The sequence below is a fragment of the Sus scrofa genome, chromosome 9 (genome assembly GCF_054392235.1).
Source record: "Sus scrofa isolate SSC_HxYL_T2T_F1_AM1 chromosome 9, Sscrofa_HxYL_maternal_Yorkshire_Landrace_v2.0, whole genome shotgun sequence".
NCBI classification, from domain to species: Eukaryota; Metazoa; Chordata; class Mammalia; order Artiodactyla; family Suidae; genus Sus; species Sus scrofa.
The window spans coordinates 33075510-33094562 of record NC_139391.1 but is presented as its reverse complement, the minus strand read 5'-3'; the positions used below and the strand labels follow the sequence as shown (position 1 = coordinate 33094562).

General features: G+C 38.2%; 1 protein-coding gene across 6 annotated transcripts; it reads right to left on the bottom strand.

The window, feature by feature from the left end:
- Positions 1-244: 244 nt before the first annotated feature.
- Positions 245-17505, bottom strand: LOC100622590 (putative inhibitor of apoptosis). 6 transcript variants are annotated; one of them, XM_084975850.1, is made up of 9 exons: positions 17260-17505; positions 10988-14172; positions 10784-10883; positions 8080-8158; positions 7027-7075; positions 4953-5195; positions 1328-1582; positions 1023-1064; positions 245-904 (listed from the first exon to the last, which is right to left on the bottom strand). In XM_084975850.1, the coding sequence occupies exons 2-9, from the start codon at positions 11835-11837 to the stop codon at positions 711-713; spliced, it is 1812 nt and encodes a 603-aa protein (XP_084831976.1). In that variant the 5' UTR covers positions 11838-14172; positions 17260-17505; the 3' UTR covers positions 245-710. The 6 variants fall into 6 exon arrangements, with proteins under 6 accessions (XP_084831976.1, XP_084831974.1, XP_020918366.2 ...); XM_084975848.1 differs by having other exon boundaries at positions 17403-17505; XM_021062707.2 differs by having other exon boundaries at positions 15913-17270.
- Positions 17506-19053: the final 1548 nt, after the last annotated feature.

Below are 19053 nucleotides of genomic sequence, written 5' to 3'. Positions count from 1 at the left end.
TCAACAGACAAATGAATAAACAAATCTACTGCGAGGATTATTTGCTTTTGACTCAGACATCCAATAAAATCCTATAGCTTAAAGCCAGGCTGACCCCTAAACTCTGCAAGTATAAACGGAGAAGCCTCTTCCAGAAAGGGACATAACGTGTAGTTCAATATTCAAGAGGTCTTAAGGAGGTATGGAAGGAGCCTGGGGCCTGAACTATCCAATATCATAGAAATAAAGGTATTAAGAACAAGAGTAATTTTGATCGCTTTATTAAAATGTTGCTTAACAGAATTCTTTACAAAAACATCATGTCCTGAAAAAGTCATTCAACAAACATCAAGACCTTCTATGTATAAGACAGGGATAGATAAAGCAAGAGAATCCATGTTTCTCCAAAATACTGAAAATTCTGAAAGATCAGTTCAAAAAAATTTTTACTTCAGTTACAATATCAATAGTACTATAATTTTCATTTAGTATTGTGCTTGTAGTGCTTTCCCTATTCTTTGTTCACAAGAACAAAATCCTATCATTCCCTTACGATATAAAATATATATGTTCATGTTTTAGATATATATTTATATAAATACATTTATATAAAACAAAATTTTCTGAGTTGTAAATAAATAAAAAATTTAAAGAAACCAAAGCAGTATCAAAGTTAAGATTACAATACATTTAATCCATTAGTTCTAAAGTTTAGGCAAAGTTTTAGATCTTCATGAAAGAAATGTACGAACTGTACCCTTGATTGTACCTCTACAAATAGGACATTTTCTTAGAGAAGGGGCACAATCTTTGCAGACTACCAGATGACCACACGGAATAAACACTATGGACACTTCTTTGTCCATACACACTTTGCATGTTCTTTCTTCCTGTAGTCTCCTTAATTGTTCTTCCATTGATAAATCTAAGAAGAGAAAAGCAAATTTTAATAAAAGGCAATTTGCTACTTCTCCCTCAACAAAAAGCCAAGAAAACAAAAAAATAATGTTTTCTACTAGTTTAAATTATTAATGCTATTTTACCTGAAACATTTTCTGTGGGAATATACTTTATGTCTTGTTGCACTAAGGGAGAAAAAGAAAAAGCATCACTGTTACAAATAAGGTTAATATTTAGTCACAGAAGATATATTTTTAAACTAACAGTTTAGACTCTAGCCAAATACTACAAATAATTTTCATAATGTCAAGGCAGAGAAAATCTTCAATCTTTTTGTACAATTAATGGTTTCTAAATTAGGTTAAATTATCTTCAATAATCACAAATTATTAATAAGAGCATATTTTCTTGACCTAGAAAATTCCAAAAGTAAATTTCTAGCACTCACCAAATAAATGCTTGTATAACATGGGATCGATTTCTTGTAGAGAGTTTTTGAATATGGTGGCTGCATAATTTCCTTTTACTAAAATAATATCAATCAGTTCTCTTGCTTGTAAAGATGTCTGTGTTTTCTGTTTAATAACATCATGTTCTTGTTCACTAATCACTCTGGCAATTAGTAGACTATCCAGGATTGGAAGCACACAAGTCAAGTGTTGAAAAAGTGCCATTCTGTTCTTCCGGATCAATGATAGGTCATCTTTATAGAAAAAAATAAAAAACGCAATCACATTCCAACTCTGCCCACAAACTTCCTTCCACATCTACACATACAACTGAATGAATACAACCATAAGTCATAATCAGTTAGGCGCTGAGGCTGATCGCTAGCTTTGGGCTTACCTGATCCTTTGTACGTGACAATAACTCTACTTATAATAAGAACTAACCCTGAGCACTGTGGTAGGCATTTTACAGTATTAACTCATTTCATCTTCACAACAGCCCTTCGAGGCAAGTAAGTTGCTAAAGGACACATGACTAGCAAAAGTCAAACCAAGGCAACCTGGTGTCACAATCTATGCTCTCAACCATTCTGCAATAATACTGCTAATAAGCCTTTAACCAAATAAAACTTACAACTTAAAAAATTTCAATCCAGGAGTTCCCGTCGTGGCGCAGTGGTTAACGAATCCGACTAGGAACCATGAGGTTTCGGGTTCGATCCCTGCCCTTGCTCAGTGGGTTAAGGATCTGGCATTGCCGTGAGCTGTGGTGTAGGTCACAGACACGGCTCGGATCCCAAGTTGCTGTGGCTCTGGTATAGGCCAGTGGCTACAGCTCCGATGAGACCCCTAGCCTGGGAACCTCTGTATGCCGCGGGAGCGGCCCAAGAAATGGCAAAACGACAAAAAAAAAAAAAAAAAAAATTCCAATCCAATCCTGTCAAAGTGGGGAAAGGCAAAAATCAAGAGATTTAAAATGACAGACTATTTTTTTCTTAAATTATTCAGTCATTAAATTTAAAATTCCATTTTAAGATGAAATTGCTGATTAATGATTATTTCCCCAGATTGGACATAATATTGCCATTGCCTAAATATTTTACAATAAGGGGAGAAAGGCAGTAACAGCATTTTGAAAAATAAATCCTACTAGTCATCACTGTATTCTCCTTCCAGATCTAGATTTTTGTACCTATTGGTAAAATATTTTATACTTGGGTACTCTGCAATTTTATCATCTCTTTCGAATATGACTTATGAATCTAGGTTTATTAATCAATTATCATAGTTTTACCATAATCCATAAAGCCTTTATACAAAATAATGAGAAATTGGGCTGTTTAATGAAAAAATATTTGGGGGGGGGAGATGACTGTTAGGTTTTAGAAACTATGACTTTGTCAAATATTGTTTAATAAGGAATAAAAAACTGTGCTTAGTCAGGAAGTCAAGGCCTGAGATAGACATTCTGAAGAGAACTGAAGTTCTGGGAATAAATGAGAAAGGGACGAGGACCTAGAACAGTGAGTGGCACAAAGTCTATGCTCCAGAAATACCTGTTGAACAAATGAACCGCCAACTTCCAGCATTGAAAGAACAGTAGAACAAAGAAGTAACAGCCAAAAGGGCAAAAGAATTAGCACTTAATATACTGTTGAATAATCTATGTCAGAAGTAGTGATTATATCAGCAAATTAAAATATAATTTATACTTGATGTTGAATATATTAATTTTTCAATTTTTTAATTTTTCTAATTACATTTTACTTCACCTAATGTAATAAGTTCTCTGATTTATAAAACTAGATTGCTAGTAGCTGAAGAAAATAGTCTCCTTTCAAAGTCATTAACTGTATTACGGATTATAAGTGGTAAAGACTTGAATATACCTTTAAAGTGTATTATTCTTTTATTCTGAAAAAAATATCCTAAGTTGCCTCTTTATTCACACCCATCAAGGAATTAGTCACCTACTGTTCTGAGAAACTATAAATATGCCATGAAAACATAAGTATTTTCATTCAGTCATTCAAAAAATATTTATTGAGTACAGACTATGTGCAGACACTGTGTTTGGGAGTATGGATATAATGGGGAGCCGAGAAGCTAATGGATCTTTTTGACAATGAAAATTACTGTATACTGCTGACATGAAGTCATCTCTGGAAACTTTGTTGATTTTTTTTTTGGAAGAAAAAGAAATATTTTATAGCTGGATGGCTTTAGACTTTATAGAGTCCATAAGCCACTGTGGAGAGGAGATGTTCACTAATGACAGTGAAGACTGAGAGGACTACAGGAAGGACCTGTAGCCTTCTCTTCACCTGACGATGGATAAGAACTTGACGAAGCTGCATGAAGATGAACTTGGTCAATGCTGCTGCTGTACTGGTGACGTGCAGAACTGAATAATTCACACTTTGGCAAACAGAGGATGCTTTATTACTACAGTCTGGTATGTTTGTCTGGGTTGGCCAGGGGAAGGTTCCTCCAGGAATGGAGTAACATCTCACCATCAACCATCCTGAGAAGAAAGAGGTCCCACATGACCTTGGACAAGGATATGGGGCAAACCTTTCTCTTTCTGGACTTTGTGGATATTTAGGGCCCTGAGCTTTGCTTGGGACTGTCACAGTCATTAGGTAAACTGACCAGAGCTACACAGAGATGAATCAGGAGTTAGGCAGAGAGATTCATGAGGATGTGCTTAGGGGCACAACTAAATGTGGCACCAAGAGAGGCCACATTTAGTTGTCAACTGCATCTGTGATATAATGCTCTTCTGTTATCCCTAAATCTCCAGTAAGAGCTTATTTTAAGCTGTAGCCTGTTTTCAGCTGTGTTGAAAGAACTCTTGGATCTGGTCCATGCTTGGGAAAGAGTGGCAAAGGAAAGATCAACATTTCTCTTTGTCTAGGCCAGAGTGCTCATGGCAGTCAGAGCAACCAGATGAAAAGGAACCTGCAGAGAAGGGAGCGTTTTGTAAAGGGCAGTAAAGTAGAGGCAACAGGGAGCAGACAGGCTGGCATGGAAGGTCATGCGTAATTTGTTTTGAGAGAATGTGAAATAGCATCCCAGCATTCCCCTAAATAACAGAAGGACGCTCTAAAATGGAACTCAATCCTTGTGTCGACAGTCACAAACTTATAATTTGTACATTAAATTATCATAATTTGTATTATTTAATTTGTATATAATAAGTTGTATACAATAATTTGTATTATTATAATTTATACATTAAATTACAGTCACAGGCTTAGGCACACTGTTATGCCAATATTAAAATTAATGATTGTTCCTGATCCCACCCCAATCTACAGCAAAGAGGAGTGAGGAACTAGTATGGGATCAAAAATGTGCCATGAATAATTACATATGCAGTCAATTCTCCAGAGGGAAAATAGAAATTAAGAAAAAGTAGGAAACAATGCTTTCACTCAATATATACATATCCATTTACTTACAAGCAATTCAAATATATTTTAATGTGAAGAAAATTTTCAGAATTCAAATGCAGAATATTGGACTTAAAATCTGATTGGATTAAATAACTACAAGTATATTTTCAATAACTATACCAGTGACATCCTTATGGAAATAAAGACTATTAATAAATATGTGTACCTGATTCTTTTTCTTCAGTTGCTCTTTCTTTCTCCTCTTCCCTTATTTCATCTTCTGCATTAAGTAAATCTAATACAAGATCACTGATGGTTTTATAATTCTCTCCAGTTGTTAGGATTTTACTCTGAACTGTCTGCTTTACAAGCCTTCTACTAAAGCCCATTTCCAAAGCTGCTTTAACCACAGGTGTATTCATCATGACTGCATCTTCTGAATGGTTTTCTCCAGGTCCAAAATGAACAACTATGTGGAATAAAGAATTTAACACATATTGGGATAGTCTACATATTTTCTAAACTATAAGATATTACAATATCAAAAATGTAAGGCCCAGAAAATGTATAAGTACTATATTGTATTACCCTTCTTAAATTTAAAATAACAATATACATCTTCAGTCACTAAAATAAGAATATGGAATATTGTATTCAGATTCAAAATATGCATTATCTGGCATAACTATGAGTGGGAGAAATAAACAGAAGGTTGGGGATCATTCCCAGCAGCACTGAGATTCCTTTTTCCCATGCTCAGTGAACAAATGAGCTATCTAAATCAAATATGTTTCGCAGTTTTCTTTTTTTTAGGGCCTCACCTGCAGCATATGCAAGTTCCCAGGCCAGGGGTTGAATCAGAGCTATAGCTGCCGGCCTGCACCACAGCCACAGCAATGCTGGATCCAAGTCACATCTGCAACTTACACCACAGCTTGTGGCAATGCAAGATCCTTAACCCACTGAGTAAGGCCAGGGATCAAACCCACATCCTCATGGAGACTATGTTGGGTTCTAAATCTGCTGAGCCACAACGGGAACTCCTGTTTCACATGATTTTGAAAGAGGCCAACTGTCACCACTCACCTCTATTAGTACAATGGCCTCCTACAATATTGCTCCAAATTCATTTTCAACATTGTAACCAGAATGAGTTTTTAAAAACACAAATCTGAATGTGTCACATTCCTTCTTAAATTTCATCAACAATTCTTATGCTTTGAGGATAACTGAGTTGCGGCTTAAAGATCTTATAGTCTGGATCCTGTTTACCCCTTCAGCCTCATTCCTTCTACTTACTCATTCCCCCTCTAAACTCTAGCCCAGAAGTCACAAACTGACAGCTCTTTGGTCAAATTCTGCCTTGTAGTGCTGACCACTCCTACAGCTAGCCTTCCTTATTCACTTATCTATTTGCAAATCCTACGTCTAGCCACACAGAATTTTATTCAGTTCATCAAATGTACCTATTCTCTTTTATCATTTTAGCCTTTCATGTGCTGGCCTCTCTGCCTAGAATATTCTTTTCCTCCCTTTATTTGGTTAACTCTTATTCTTCCCTTTGATTCTGTGCTAAGACAAATACTTCTAGAAAGGCTTCTCTGACCTTCCAAGTCTGGGCTAATTGTCCCGCATACACTCTGAGAGCACACTTTACGTTCCATACTGTTCTCCTATCTGTGTATTTGCTTGTGTCTCTTAGATCACTAGCTCAAGAGAGCAGGTGTTATGTTTATCCTCTTCTCTATTCTTTCCTCAGAATAGCAAAAGCACAATAAATATTTATTGAATTGAACACTGGATAATGGAAAAGAGCATATTCAAATATTGGCTCTATCAGCCTTTAAGGTTTAAGGTGATCAATAAGTCACTTCACCTCCCTGAGCCTCAGGGTCCCTTTGAAAAATGGGGATATTGTTTTCTGCTCTCTCCATTTCAGAGGAATATGTGAGCAATCTAATGTCACAGTGTACCCATTCTCACACTAGTCTGAAAATAAGGATTAGGTTGGATATAATATGTATGCGGTTTGTTAAAACTACAGATGCTCAAGGCCCCTCCTTAGATTCTCTGATTCAATTAGTACGGCTAAAGTAGAGACTAGAAATCTACAGTATTTTTTAAGAGTTCCTGAGGCAATTGTGATATGCACTAAAGCTTGAAAAATACCAGTGTTTGAAAATACATTGAAATTATAAATCATAATACAAATGTATATTATTATAATTAGCAATTTTCAATCTTAACAGTATCAAATAGTTCTAATATTTAAGTATAGTAATTATCCTCATTATACATACTTGGTGGCTCTGCATTTTCATCTTCTGGATTGTCTGAAGTAGACAATAGCTATAGAAAAAAAAGTGTACCGATTAAAATGTAAATCTTATCCTATACATTGCAATAAAAATTAATCAAGAAACTTTATTTAATTCATTGCAAACTAACTTGCTTATTGGCAACATAATTTTTTTGGTCAAAAGCAGAACTTCATTTACATTCAACAGCGACTCTATAGGTCACAAACTGAGAGAGTATGTCTATGTATATTAAGAAATAAAATCCACTTTCATTAAGGCAAGAAAAGGGCTACACCTTTTCAGTGATCTATCAGACAATCATTGGTTGCCTATCATCCTGAAAATCTTTTGTTTTCTGGAAGATCCTGTGGGATAGGCTAGACCCTTGCCTCTGGGAAGGAAGTGTTTGACCTTCAAACTATTCTATAGGTTCTTATTTGCTTTTCTGGGAAAAGCGGAAAGGGCAATACAATTATCTTTTTATTTCTTTTTTTTTCTTCTTTAGGGCTGCACCCTAGGCATATGAAAGTTCCCAGGCTAGGGGTCGAATCGGAGCTATCGCTGCTAGCCTATGCCAAAGCCACAGCAACACCAGATCCAAGCCGCTTCCGTGACCTACACCATAGCTCACAGCAACACCAGATCGAGGCCAGGGATCAAACCTACATCCTCATGGATACCAGTTGGGTTCATTATGCTGAGCCATGACAGGAACTCAACAATTATCTTTTTTGAGTCCTTCTGAGAAAAATTTATATAGTAAAACTATTAAATGCTACTATTGAGTTTTTTTCTTCAAATAATTAAATTTATTGCAACTTTATTGGAGAAATACTCAGAAATATAATTTAAGTGTTCCTTTTCAGGTGGTTTCTAATTCTGGAGCTGTTGTTATCCAAAGAACAGTGCTGAATCATGTTGTGTATTAAAAAAAGAAAATGTATTTTTAAAGTAACTCTTTTGTCTTTTCGCTAAAATACTATATTCCCTATAATTATCAGAAAATCAATTCAACCAACAATTTTAAAAAAGCAAAGGAAAACCTGTCCCTACCTGTTCAAGTAGATGAGGGTAACTGGCTTGAACGCGACTGATGAACTCCTGTCCTTTAATTCGTATCAAGTACTCACACCTAAAATGTAAGCAAAATTAAGTTTGCGTCTTTATTTTAATTCAGACACTTGTAGACTGCTAAGTATTTCAAATATGCATAAATATAACTATAACCCCCAACTATTCATTTGGCATACAGGAAGTGGTAGGAGATACTGCAGTCAAAGGCAAGATGACGTAAGAAAGAGGAAGGCTATAGCTGGAATCTGCCAAGGCTGAAGTGGATAAGAGTCACGAGGCTGTCAGTCCACTGTAGATAAGTGAGGCTGTCTCCACTCTGAGTCCTTAGCTGCCCTCTTCAACTATTCTAAGATTCCTAAAAACACTCTCAACATTAATAATGAGCCAAGGAGACAGGTAGAAAGTTCCCTAATAAATCATACTGTTCATACATAAGCTTTGTTATGTTTAAAAACTGAAAATATACAAAGGAAAAAAGAATGAGGAAGATGAACACATTTTCTTTTTTCTCTTTTTTTTTTCTTTTTGCTGTTTTAGGCCCGCACCTGAGGCATGGAGGTTCCCAGGCTAGGGGTCGAATCAGAGCTGTAGCCACAGGCCTACACCAGAGCCACAGCAACGCAGGATCCAAGCCAGGTCTGTGACCTACACCACAGTTCACAGCAACACCAGATCCTTAACCCACTGAGCAAGGCCAGGGATCGAACCTGTGTCTTTATGGATGCTAGTCAGATTTGTTAACTGCTGAGCCATGACATGAACTCCTGAACACGTTTTCTAATAAGTCAGATATTCACAAGTTTGGCAGTTCCTAGATAATGCATATTTACTGTGAAATTTAAGTATAAAATGAATTCATGACACAACCAAAGCAAATTTACCCTTTCTCTATATTCACAAAATTACCACAGTGGAAAGCCAGGGGCACTTTTGAAAAATGCCTATGCAAGGTATTTTCTATCATCTTCATAATTTTTGAAATTTGAAATATTTGGGGAGTACAAAGTTGCTATAAATGAAAATATGGTATTATGTTTAAAAACCTAAATAATGAGTTAGGATACTAAGTTTAGTAATCAACATTAAAAATGCTAAAAGTGGAGTTTCCGTCATGGCTCAGCAGTAACGAACCTGAACCGACTAGGATCCATGAAGACGCAGCTTCGACCCCTGGCCCCGCTCAGTGAGTTACAGATTCAGCGCTGCCGTGAACTGTGGTGTAGGTCACAGATGCAGCTCGGATCCTGCATTGCTGTGACTGTGGTGTAGGGTGGCAGCTACAGCTCCGATTCGACCCCTAGTCTGGGAACTTCCATATTTCACCAGTGCAGCCCTAAAAAGACAAAAAAAAAAAAAAAAAAGCTAAAAGTGTTGACCATGAAAAATATAATTATAGGCTAACTGATTTTGATTAAAAATGGAGAATATAAGTATGAAATAATCAAAACTGTAAGACTTAACAATAAAATGCTATGTGGTGATCAAAATAGATGAGATGGGTCTATATTTACCCTGATCACCCTACTTAATAGTGCAACCAACCTGGTCCTTCAATCTCCCTTACTCAGCTCTTTCTTCCTTTTTTTTTTTTGCTTTTTAGCACCGCACCCACAGCATACGGAGGTTCCCAGGCTAGGGGAAGAATTGGAGCTGTAGCTGTCAGCCAATACCACAGCTCATGGCAACACCAGATCCTTAACCCTCTGAGCAAGGGCAGGGATTGAACCCGCAACCTCATGGTTCTTACTCGGATTCATTAGACAGGAACTCCTCTTTTTTTCTTTTTATCCATAGCACTTACTATCTTCCAACATGCTACGTAACTTATTATTTTTATTGTCTGTCCTCTCCTTCTAAAAGTTTAACATTGAGACTGGAGTCTTGGTATTGTTCAACTATTTTAAGTACCTATGACAGACAATACCTGGCGACAGGTAATCAATCAACATTATTGAGTGTTGAAGGAATGGAAATATACAATGTTGACTGAAAAACAAGTTTCAAAACAGTACATATAATATCTAATTCATGTAAAATTATATACATTTATCTATATGTACATTTGCAAACAGCTATCTCTGGAGGGGTGTTCACTAAAATGGCTAACTGTGGTCATCCTTAGGTAATGAGCTTTCAGGACATTTAAATTTTTTGTCTCTGTACTTTTCAACAATTTTTTCTTTTTTTTTGGTCTTTTTAGGGTTGCACCTATGGTACATGGAGACTCCCAGGCTAGGGGAACAAATCAGAGCTGTAGCTGCCGGCCTACAGCACAGACAAAGCAATGCAGGATCTGAGGTGGATCTGAGACCTACACCACAGCTCACAGCAACACTGGATCCTTAACCCATTGAGTGAGGCCTGGGATCAAACTTGCATCCTCATGGATACTAGTCAGATTCGTTTCTGCTGAGCCACAACGGGAATTTGTGATTTGGGTTTCACAATGAGCGTATGTTATTTATATGTGTGTATGTGTGTGTGTGTGTCTGTATTTACAAAGAAAACCCAAGATATCTTAAATTTCCATCAGAACCTTTTAAGCAATTATTTTTCTAAGTAATCCATCCTAAATTTATTCAGAAATGTGTTTTTAAAACAAAGAGACTTTATTATAAGATAAACACATATAACTCATCTCACAATAATCACACCCATTTGCAAAGAAAATTTTAAAAGTTACCTTGGAAACCACTTGGCATGTTCCACCCATGGATCATCTCCAGATTCCCAACACCTCAGCCCACCATCACAGCAGAAGCACTTCACATCATCACTGTGACCTAAAATGAATTTTGGACCCAAACTTATGAATACATGTTGTTTGATAAAACATTAGATAAAACATGTTTGTTTGTTTTTTTAATCATCAGATTAAGTTTCTTACCCATATAATAAAAACCTGCACTTGCAAGCTGTTCAGGATGAACTGGAATACTAGAAGGCCAGTTACAGAATGTTTTAAAGCGGGCTGCATATGTCTGCATGCTCAGGTTAGAAACAGTGTATCTTGAAGAGTCTTGAAGCTGATTTCCCAAAAATGGGCAGTTGGGGAAATGTCGTAAGTGTTCTGTCATAGCATCATCCTTTGGTTCCCAATTGCTCAATTTTCCACCACAGGCAAAGCAAGCCACTCTGTCTCCAGGTCCTATGTAGTAAAAGCCTGCTTTTGCCAGATCTGCTGGCGACAGAAAGGTCAATGGCCACATCTGGAAAGTAAGTAATCTGTCTTTTTCGGTATTCATTGCACAATGGTAGGGACTTATCCTCAAGGCAGAAAAATCTTGACTTGGTCCGGAGTTTACAAGATTTGATGGAAAGCTTGAATAAGAGCCACTGAAATAGCCACTGTTTTCCAAACTTGGATGTAATGAATGTGTGGAATTTGTTCCTGAAGGAAAAGTAGGCTGAGAAGCGGCTCCGGAAATGTTAACTGAACTTAGATTCTGAACAAAGCTACAGCTAGGATATAACTTTTTATGCTTTTCCATAGGATTGTCTCCTTGTTTCCAGTTATCCAGCATCAGGCCACAACAGAAGCATTTGACCTTGTCATTCACACCAGTGTAATAAAAACCAGCACGAGCAAGACTCCTTTCTGAGACAGGAACTCCAGCAGGGAAAGCTGAATATGTAGACATTCGGTAGAGTTCACAGGAAAAGTCATACTTCAGTTCAAACATGTTGGTACTTTTCATTAAATCTGATAAGAATACACTATTTTTCTCTATGTTCATAATAAAGTGGATGCAGGGGAAAAGGGACTAGCCTTTCTCTGGGGAGGTAGTTTTGTGCATGGCTTTTGATTTTTACTAATTTTAGTACTAGGTTGAACACTTAGAACGGGAAATCTTTCATTCTGTTTTCTTCTTTGCATTTAGGGCTTGGGCATGGCAAGATGCTAATTTCTATATACTGATACATTTTAAGGGACAGTTATGTACAACCTGCACCTTTGTATACACTTTATACTTTTTCTACTGTACAATGTAAACAAGATTCCTCACAGTACCTAGTGATAAAAATAAAAACCCTTCATAAAAGTGTAGAGTGCTTTAGGTCATCAAGACGCTGTTTGGTGTCTCGCATTTCCACAGGAGGGCCACTCTCTCCACTGGTATGCTTCAGTGACATTCAGGCAGCCTGAAGATAAAATGTCTCAGGCAGCTAGTTTGTTTTGGCAGAAAGCTGTACTGGGTAAGTGTTCTATGCACACAAAACTATTCAAACCATGTTTGCTTTTTAAAAAATTATGAAATTTGGTAGCCATAAAAAAAAAATTAGACCTACCTCAAAAGAGGAAAAGAATGGATTACTATATTTCACTGATTTTAAGGTGCATGTTTTAGTATCTCTGTTATGGAGAGGTTATCTTACAGTTAATGGCATGTCATACTTTAATTAACAGCATTTTTATTTTTTATGGGTACATAAAATATGATTTTTTACAAATGATGATATCTTAGATTCAATGAAATATAGTATATCCTAAATCTTGCTCAAATTAAGTAATTTTTCTTCCTACAATCACTTTAATAGGAAGAACAAAACAAGGTAAAATTTTCTTCCAAATAATGATCTTAATTAGTATCAGAATTGGCTAATCTATCTCAAGACCTAGTTTCAAGATTTAGAAATAATAATTACTTCACATAGATAGTCAGGAATCACCTGACTGCTTAGTCACAGTGATACCATTAGATTTTAGCAAATTAAACATTACACTTCAAGTAAATAATCAGAGATGAATATATTTGCTCACTTGGTCTTTTAGGTTCAGCTTCATGCCGTTGAGAGCTAACATTAAATCTCCTGATAGTGGACTTATTTTTAAAAACAGTCAAATGTCACAATGCTGAGTCTGCAAGCTAAGACAGGTAATCAAAAAAAAAAAAGGATTAAAAAAATTGGCCTTGGTCAGAAATTATTTCACAGATAGCATATCTTGAGCCAGAATTCATCATGACAAAACACAATAATAATTTCACTTTGTCACAATCCACTACTTCTGAACAGCAGAGACTGCAAAATTCAGAACTTCTCAACTATTGACTAGCTCTTGGTAAGTAGGTGCTACATCAATATCAGCAATGACCAATAAACAAGTCATCATGGTTTTTCTACAAGTGATTTGCAAGCATGTTTCCTGGGTACCACACATGGTAGGGCTCTCTACTGCAGATGTGAATGCTTTATTTCCAGGTGGCAAGAGAAACGTATCTCAATACCAGTGATTATTTCCCTCAGAGGTGAGTTATTGTGTCTAACTAACTTCAGTTTTCCCTTCATTAGTCAAAAATTTTACACATTGTTATAAAAACATTCTTGGTGTTTATTACTGTCTCTGTGTGAATTTTCTTTCTGAGTAAGTTTGTTCATTTACCAAAATGTAACCACCCAGCCATCATTCTCATTCTATTATCCTCAGAGATAATAGCCCATCTGAAGAAGGTAAATTTTTAACTTTTAAAGTATCAATAGTCTTATAAGTGTTAATTTCTTTACCAACCATCACATTCATCTTTCAAACTTTCTCTAAATTTGTTGCATCTATCAAAAAGTTTTGTTCTTGATATTTCTTTGTCACTGCAGAAACTTTTAATATATCAAAGGTTTTATATGCGTATTTCTCTAATTTAGCAGAGGGCTGAATATTAGCTCTTTGTTCTAGATAACTGTCACTCATTTTTAAATCTTTACCAAACACAGGTACTTCTTTCTGTTCCATACAGCAGCCAGTGGGAGACTACCTGGCCAATTTTGAAAAGAGTAGTTGAACGGTATGTGCCAGCTACAATCACTTCTTTACATCCACAAGTCAAATTCAGAATCAAACTAAGTATTGCTTTATAGTTAATAGCTCTTACAACTAGATCATATTTTTTAAATTAACATTCTTTGGATACCAAAAATTCCAGTGAACTACTTTGTTTATTCATGCACAAAACTACCTCCCGGAGATCAGACTAAGTCCCTTTTGAGAGTTTTAGGCCTCCATTTTGAGATGTTTTGATTTATTAGAAAAAAACTGGAAAAATCTAGAAGTAGAAAAGTTTGTCTCTTTTGTAAAACCTGTTAAAAAAAAAAAAAAAGACAGTTTTGAAAGTCAAATCACTCATAGATGTAACACAATGATCTCTTTTTAAACAGTTTTCCAAAGCAGAGCACTTATACTTGCTGAATGTCTACCATGTACAAGGTTCTATGCCAGGCACTGCAGAAGCCAAGAAATCCCACACAAAAACCAGAGTGCTCAAACAGGTGGCCAGCAGAGGTATTATGTTTGGACTCCAGCATTTCACTAATTTTTTAACTTTTTACTTTGAAATTTAAACATAAGAAAATTCACAAAAATAAAGAGTTTCTACATACTTCACTCAACCTCCCCCAAATTAACATCTACAACTATAGAAACCGGGAAACTAACATTGATACAATGCTATAAATTAATTTACATGCCTTATTTGAATTTCACCAGTTTTCAAAATAAGATTTTTCTTGGACTGTGGTATTTTTAAACGTTATAGCTAATGACCGACATTTTTAAGAAGTTAAGACACTTCCCATGACATTCTAGATTCCAACCTTCTCTTGAAAAATCACAAGATCTGGCTACACTGGGCCTATATTCCTGCATGGCACAATCAGCTAGTGCCGAGCAGCGGCTGTACCCTTTAGAGGGGCACATGCTCTGCCGTTTGGTGCTCTGATACAGAAACTGTCAGCTGCTATTTGTCACTGGGCCAGCACTACTGTTTTTCAAATAGTAGAATTACAAAGTGAAATTGTTCTAATATCTGTGTCCATCAAAAATAATAACAATGAAAGGCAGACATGTGGTACCATACTTCTTCATGGAAAGGAAGAATATTCCTAACTGTTAAGAATTTTCCTGTTAAATATGTGAGCAAAGTGTGCTTTAAAAGAGACCACTCCTAGTTTCATTCATTTATGTTAGCCTAGGTCCTAGGCATTTGAAATTGCAAAGCCTTCAACAGATCTTATCCTAAAGAAGTTCTGATGTGGGAACAAGGCATATGTCTGTGGGAATTTAGGCAACAGCTATACTATAAATATACAAAAATATGCCAAGATGCCAACCCTGGATCAATTCAGACTGTCTTAACTATTTCCAATGCTAGAATTCTAAACGCTGCTGGGGAAGATCTACAGCCTTGCAGACAAGGGACCAGCATGACATCAGACTCCACCTTGGCTGGCCCTTCGCCATCCCTCAGCAATTACCCTCATCCCTAGCCCACCGCCCTACACAGCTCTTCCAAACCTTCAACACCTTCCTCAGATGTACCTTGTGCTACTCTCCACTCCCTATCTCACTTTCAGCAGATTGTTTGCCTTCTATTTCTCAAAGAAGACAAATCATTGAGCAGTAACCCTTTTACATTCTCAAATCTATGCCTTTCTTGCTCACAACTCACAGCCTCAGTTGAAAGAATCCCATCCTCTCCCACAGACCTCAGAAACCTTGCCCCTAACTCCATTTCCCTCATTTCAACTCCCACTCTTTACTGGTTCTTTCCCTTCAATATAACAAGCATGCTTTGGTCTGTCTAGGCTTTCGAATCTCTCTCTCACACACACACACACACACACACACACCAAAAAAAAACCTTCTTTCAACCCCACTTTTCACTTGAGCAACTACCTGTACCTCATCTTCACTTCACTGCCAGGTGAAGTGCACAAATGTCTATGGAGGTCTCCCTTCTGGCTTTAGCCAGCACCACTCAAAACAACTCTCGATATGAGTAACACCAATGACGTTCCCAAAACCAGTGGAATTTTTTGCACCTGACACTGAGGTCCACTTCCTCTCAAGAAATGTTGGCTTCTGATACCACTCTCCTGGAATTCCTCTTTCTAGCAGTTCCTTCTCCAACCTCATCTCTTCTTACTTCATCATTTCTAGTGGGCAGCCTCCCTGACTTCCGGCATGTTGGGTGTCTCTACCCTCTCAGGCACTTAGTACATCCATGTCTCTGATACCGGAGGTTAAGCGTGCCTTTTCTGTCTGCCTCCTTCACAAAACTGGGTTTCAGTTCTGTATCAGCCCTCCCGCCCCCAACATCCATGCATGCTTGTGGCATGCAAAAGTTCCCGAGCCAGGGAAAGAACCCACACCAAAGCAGGGACAACGTGGGATCCTCAGCCTGCTGAGCCACCAGGGAAATACGACACTAAGACTCTCTGCTGAGAAGTGCGTGTTAGCAAACTTGACTGGGTCCCCAAGCACCCTCATGTGGATGGCACCAAGGACATCAATTTTACATTAATGACTACAAAGTCTACTCAGTGACTGTTTAATACCAGGCTGTGGAGTCTGGCTGATATCTAGGGTCCCAGTACCACTCTCCCCATAGCAAGGGTGTCACCTGTTTGCTCACTGTCAGTGGAGATAAATATAGTAACTACTTCTTAGAACTGTGAGAATTAAACTGTGAGAATTAAACCTGAAGAACCCATGTACAGTCTTCTGAGGTGGTCCTAGAACGTAGCAGGTATTAGAAATACCTAATGTTGGCGATAGAGAATGGCAAAGTTAACATTACTGCTTGTTTTGCATCTGGTAAACACCCCCAGCACTTTTACTAACTGGATTGGTGGCACTACAGCGTTTGCCACGCTGATCACCAGGAAAACCACCAAAAATCTGCTCTTTCTGCCACCACTTAGGAACACTCCTCCATCTATTCATTAAGTAAAGATTTTTTACCGAGTCCTGACTATGCCCAAGCTCTGCTTTAGGCTCTGAGCTGTAACTCATCTGGCACCATCTTGACAATCGAATTAAACCAATTAAAACTTCCCCATTCCACTGGCTCACCCCAAAGGAAAATAGGAACTGCACACCGAGCAGGAAGGCGTACGGAAAGTAAGTGTCGTTGAGGGAGGCGCGGGTCCCAACCGCCCCACGGGCCCCACCGGCTGAGGAGCAAGTATGGGCGGCGGCGGCGGCGGCGGGGAAAGGCCGGAAGAGCGCAGGCGCGCAGGGAAGGGGCGGCCGGGCTCCTACTCTCATCCGGTGTCTGGGGGCTCGAGAGCCCCTCTGGAGCCTCTCTAGGCTCTGCAGCGAGTTTGATTACCGCCTCCCCCGATCCTCTGCGGCTGGCTCCGTGCGCCCCCCGGACAGATGCTTACTCGGCTCCTTCCGGCTCGGGAGGCGGGGGCGAGGGGGTAGGGGTCGCGGGCACAGACGCGCGCAGGCGCACAGACACGCACCGCCCCCACCCCACCCCACCCACCCCCCGCGCGCGCGCGCGCGCGCGCGCGCGTTCACTCACCCCAGCTCTTGTCGCGGATGTGCTGCTCTGGCGGGTTCACGCAACGAGGATGTGCCGGCCGAGTCTTCGCGGGTGACACGCGTCACACCCGGCTGTTCCTTGCGGGCTGGAGTCTCACGTAGCCTTTTAAACGTCTCCCCCCGCCCCGCCCCTTCCCACCCCCACCCGGATCACCGTGTCCCGCACTCTTCCTGGCGGTTTGCTTGAGCGCTGGTGCTTTCCTCTTAAGAGTTAGGGGAACTCCAGCGGTAATAACCACACACACTTCCCCTTAATCAGTGGCCTGGCAAACCCACTCGGGGATTTCCATGACCCTAAAAGCGTGACTGTTTCTTAACAGGGGCGTATCCGCGTGGCATTTACTGAAAGACCTTTGCTTCATTGTTCATGGGTCAGACGAGGAAGGCGGAAGGTGATCGATCATTGGTCAGCCTGTTTGGAAAAGGTCCATCTCCTACAGGGGGGAAAAATCCGAAACTTTGTGAAATTTTCCTGATAATTTGTGCTTTTTGTTCTAATTGAGAAAGTAAAGCATAAATGGAAATGTAGGGGTATGTTTAAAAAAAAGCACAAGATTCTCCCTTTCAGTTTATTTTTAGTGGGGTTTGCTTTTTTGTTTGGTTTGGTTTGGTTTGGTTGGTTTTTATAATTAGGGTGGAGTGGCTATAAAACAAATTCCTCCTTTTGGTCTTCTATCTCACAAGAGATGTCTAAATTACCACCATAGTCTCATGGAAACCTGATCTCAGAGTCTTAACTAGACTGCCATATTTTCCTCTACCTTCTCTGCCTAAGCTATAATTAAGCACATTTATCTAAAGACACTGCAACACAGGGTAACAGATTGAGAGAACTCACCTGATTTTCCTGTCTTCCAGTAAATCAAAGATATGAAGCATTAAAGGCAGAACCCATATTACTCAGAACGTCATCATCCTGTGGAAACAAGAATGCAGTACAGTCAGGATAAGCTGGGGTATCTTCCGTATTAGGTGGATTTTGCTGCTCATAGCAGTTAGAGCTCCAGTTGGAATTATATCAGAAAGATTGCTTACCCATCATGGAAATTTCAAGCCACATGAATTTCAATCCATTTTTGAGCCTGCTTAGTTCAAAACTTTATAAGCCGTTTCAACTCATCTTTGAGCTGATGGAAAAAATACTGTGGTCCTTATATACCAATAATCATATAACCAACAAAATTATTTTGAAAAAAAGAGGAATATATTCTTTTCACATTTTTAAATTAATGTTAAAACATAAAAGTTGTTGTAATTGCCAAGGGACTACAAAATGTAGACATAGATGTTTTAGGATAAAACTGATGAACACTTTTAAATGTATTCAGTGGGCTATAAATATGACAGCCATTTGATACTCTCTGTCATTAATGTATCAGCTCATCTTTAACAATTGAAAATAATGCATTACTGCTTTTGGTCCTTGGACATTTTACTTCCCCACCGAATTTTAATATATGTTTATAATGAAAACATTTATGACCGCTCTGGCACACATTTATGAATCAAATATTTATAAATTGAAATTTAACCTTTTCCTGTGATCATAAAGCTATGTTAAAGAAAAAAAAATTCTCCTTGATTGCATTAGCATTTATATTACTTTCAGTACTTATTGGTCAATACAATAT

Coding starts and splice junctions, on each gene's coding strand:
- LOC100622590 (XM_084975850.1), bottom strand. CDS start 11,837: ATGAACATAGAGAAAAATAGTGTATTCTTATCAGATTTAATGAAAAGT. Junction 10,884..10,987: donor TGCAGGTTTTTATTATATGG/GTAAGAAACTTA, acceptor AATTCATTTTAG/GTCACAGTGATGATGTGAAG. Junction 1,065..1,327: donor GTTATACAAGCATTTATTTG/GTGAGTGCTAGA, acceptor TTTCTCCCTTAG/TGCAACAAGACATAAAGTAT.